This window comes from Penaeus monodon, chromosome 33, assembly GCF_015228065.2.
Source record: "Penaeus monodon isolate SGIC_2016 chromosome 33, NSTDA_Pmon_1, whole genome shotgun sequence".
Lineage (NCBI taxonomy): Eukaryota > Metazoa > Arthropoda > Malacostraca > Decapoda > Penaeidae > Penaeus > Penaeus monodon.
Genome location: NC_051418.1, coordinates 9,068,745 through 9,069,824, shown reverse-complemented (window position 1 = coordinate 9,069,824; position 1,080 = coordinate 9,068,745). Strand labels below are relative to the sequence as shown.

Below are 1,080 nucleotides of genomic sequence, written 5' to 3'. Positions count from 1 at the left end.
CTCTGCCGACCTCATACTTCATCTCCCGGTCGTTGTAGTTCGTGTACATCGGCGAGCCCACGATGATGTCATCCAGCCCGTCGTTGTTGAAGTCCACGACGCCCAGACAGTACCCGAAGTACGCCCCCAGCTGGTAGCCGCTGATGTTGTGCAGCGGGACCAGGTTGTGGGTGTAGAGCGCGATCTGCAGGGAAGAGCAGGAGGTTTCGTCAGCGCCTCGTGAGGGAGGTTGGTCCCTGGGGTGATGGGGCGGGAGGGGGGGGGGCGAGGGAGGGAAGATGCTTACTAAGCGGGTTTGCTAAGGGAGAAGGGTTCTCTATGATGGGGTTTATTGGGGATTTCGAGCTGGGGGTTAAAGAAGAAAAAAAAACGAAAATAAGGATTATGATTTTCTGACGGGGAGAGGAAATTATCGTGGAAGGATATAAGGAAGGTAGAGGGTGTGGAAGATAGAGGAGTATTTTTTTAAAACCAGCTCCACAGAAGTAAGAAAAGTTCCATGCTCATCCAGACTTTGAAACTCCCTGAAACACACACACAACCACTCATCTCACAGGGATGTTTAAAAATCGGTTACTGTGGTTCTTTAAATCTCTTGCTTTAGGGGTGATTTAGATGGTTAAAGGATTATAATCATACGCAGGGTCGTGCCAGAAGCATGTACTTGGTGCCCTTATCTCGCCTTATCTCTTGTCCAGCGGTTCCACGGGAGGACACAAGAGAGGCCGCTGGCTGTGAACCTCGTGCGGGTCGAAGCTTCAGAAACACTCGAAGCATTTCTGACAAAACCAGAACTTTTCTGATCTTACACGCAGAGATTTATCTTCGGACTGCAACCGAGGAGGATGATTCTAGGTTAGCGGTCGGGATGATTACAGTGCTAAACTCCCCCGAACGCTGTCTTTGAAATGGATCTCGGGTATTGTGGTTACCTGCTCGCTCCTCCCTCGTCTCGGTCTCGGTTTCGCTCGTGCGTGGGCGGAGGGATTCGGATTCTTCAGGCGAGACAAGAGCGTTCTTTCGAATCATTTTTAAAAGCAGTTATTTGAGTTATTTTTCTTGGGTTTATCCACTTAACTC

At 49.8% G+C, this 1,080-nt stretch overlaps 1 protein-coding gene across 1 annotated transcript in view; it reads right to left on the bottom strand.

Annotated features, from left to right (window-relative positions):
- Positions 1-1,080, bottom strand: part of LOC119594234 (integrin alpha-PS2-like) — a 126,991-nt gene that overhangs the window by 24,281 nt on the left and 101,630 nt on the right. The window contains exon 6 of the mRNA XM_037943304.1: positions 7-184. Coding sequence (XP_037799232.1) covers positions 7-184 — 178 coding nt within the window. The remainder of the gene's footprint in view (positions 1-6; positions 185-1,080) is intronic.